The sequence below is a fragment of the Dipodomys ordii genome, unplaced genomic scaffold, assembly GCF_000151885.1.
Source record: "Dipodomys ordii isolate 6190 unplaced genomic scaffold, Dord_2.0 Scaffold563, whole genome shotgun sequence".
NCBI classification, from domain to species: domain Eukaryota; kingdom Metazoa; phylum Chordata; class Mammalia; order Rodentia; family Heteromyidae; genus Dipodomys; species Dipodomys ordii.
Window position 1 is genome coordinate 1 of NW_012267779.1, and position 1,134 is coordinate 1,134.

The following is a 1,134-nucleotide window of genomic DNA, read 5'->3' on the forward strand; positions in this document are numbered from 1 at the left end:
TGGAAGTGGCGCTGTGGCTCAAGTGGTAGAGCGCTAGCCTTGAGCTGAAGAGCTGAGGGACAGCGCCCAGGCCCAGAGTTCAAGCCCCATGACTGGAAGAAAAAAAAAGGCAATAACAAACTTGACCAAGTGGTATGCAGCTTTTGGGGTGTCGGGAAGTGGTTGGGGGCAGGGCTGGAACCTAGTGGGAATAAGGCTTCCCATAACGCCCTGGGATCCTCAATCCCAACATCTCAAGTTCCTTAATGTCCCATCCAGCTTTCTGTCCACTTCTAACGAAGCTGTGTATAAGATTTTCGATGACGCCTCCTGTCCACTTGTTGGGAAAACCTGTAACCCTCAGGTGGGTGTCACTAGAGAGGTGAGGGTCGCTATTGCCCGGACCCCTGGGTGTTTCCAAATCTCTTGTCCCACCTGGAGGTTATTCGGCAAATCATAGGCTGGTGTTACAGGAGTGTGCTACCCTACCCACCCCTGCTACTAGACCTTTTTCTTGATCCATTTGATAGCCTCTCCTGCTTCTAGTACCCCTTAGGTGCATTCTACAAGTCGTTCTCCTGAGCCCTCAATTCTGTGACTTCAGTGTGATTCCTCCCCTCATCCCCCAGTGAATTTCTGGTCCCTGTATTCTCACTTGGTACCGTGTCCCTCCCCAGAACTTCCCCTCCTTGAATGAGTCGCGTCTCTGTCCCAATGGGCGCTGCCAGTTCGCCTTCTATGGTGGTGAGTCCGGCTATCACCGTGCTCTGCTGGGGCTGCAGATCTTCAATGCCTTCATGTTCTTCTGGCTGGCCAACTTTGTGCTAGCGCTGGGTCAGGTCACCCTGGCAGGGGCCTTTGCCTCCTACTACTGGGCCCTGCGGAAGCCAGATGACATGCCTGCCTTCCCGCTCTTTTCTGCCTTTGGCCGGGCGCTCAGGTAAGACAGGGAGCTGACAGGAGGGGGTTGGGTGAGTTTTCTGGCTCCACCCTTGACCCCCCGGCCTCGGATTCATCGCAGGTATCACACGGGATCGCTGGCGTTTGGTGCCCTCATTCTGGCCATTGTGCAGATCATCCGAGTGCTGCTTGAGTATTTGGATCAACGCCTGAAAGGTGTGGACCCACTGGCTCTCACGGGGGGGGGGGGGGGGG

At 55.4% G+C, this 1,134-nt stretch overlaps 1 protein-coding gene across 1 annotated transcript; it reads left to right on the top strand.

Annotated features, from left to right (window-relative positions):
• Positions 1 to 109: 109 nt before the first annotated feature.
• Positions 110 to 1,095, top strand: LOC106001874 (choline transporter-like protein 2; the record flags this gene model as incomplete). Its single annotated transcript, XM_013036825.1, has 3 exons — positions 110 to 343; positions 657 to 919; positions 1,001 to 1,095. Coding segments are annotated over 3 exons (592 nt in total), but the record flags the coding sequence as incomplete, so codon positions are not given.
• Between the last annotated feature and the right edge of the window lie 39 nt (positions 1,096 to 1,134).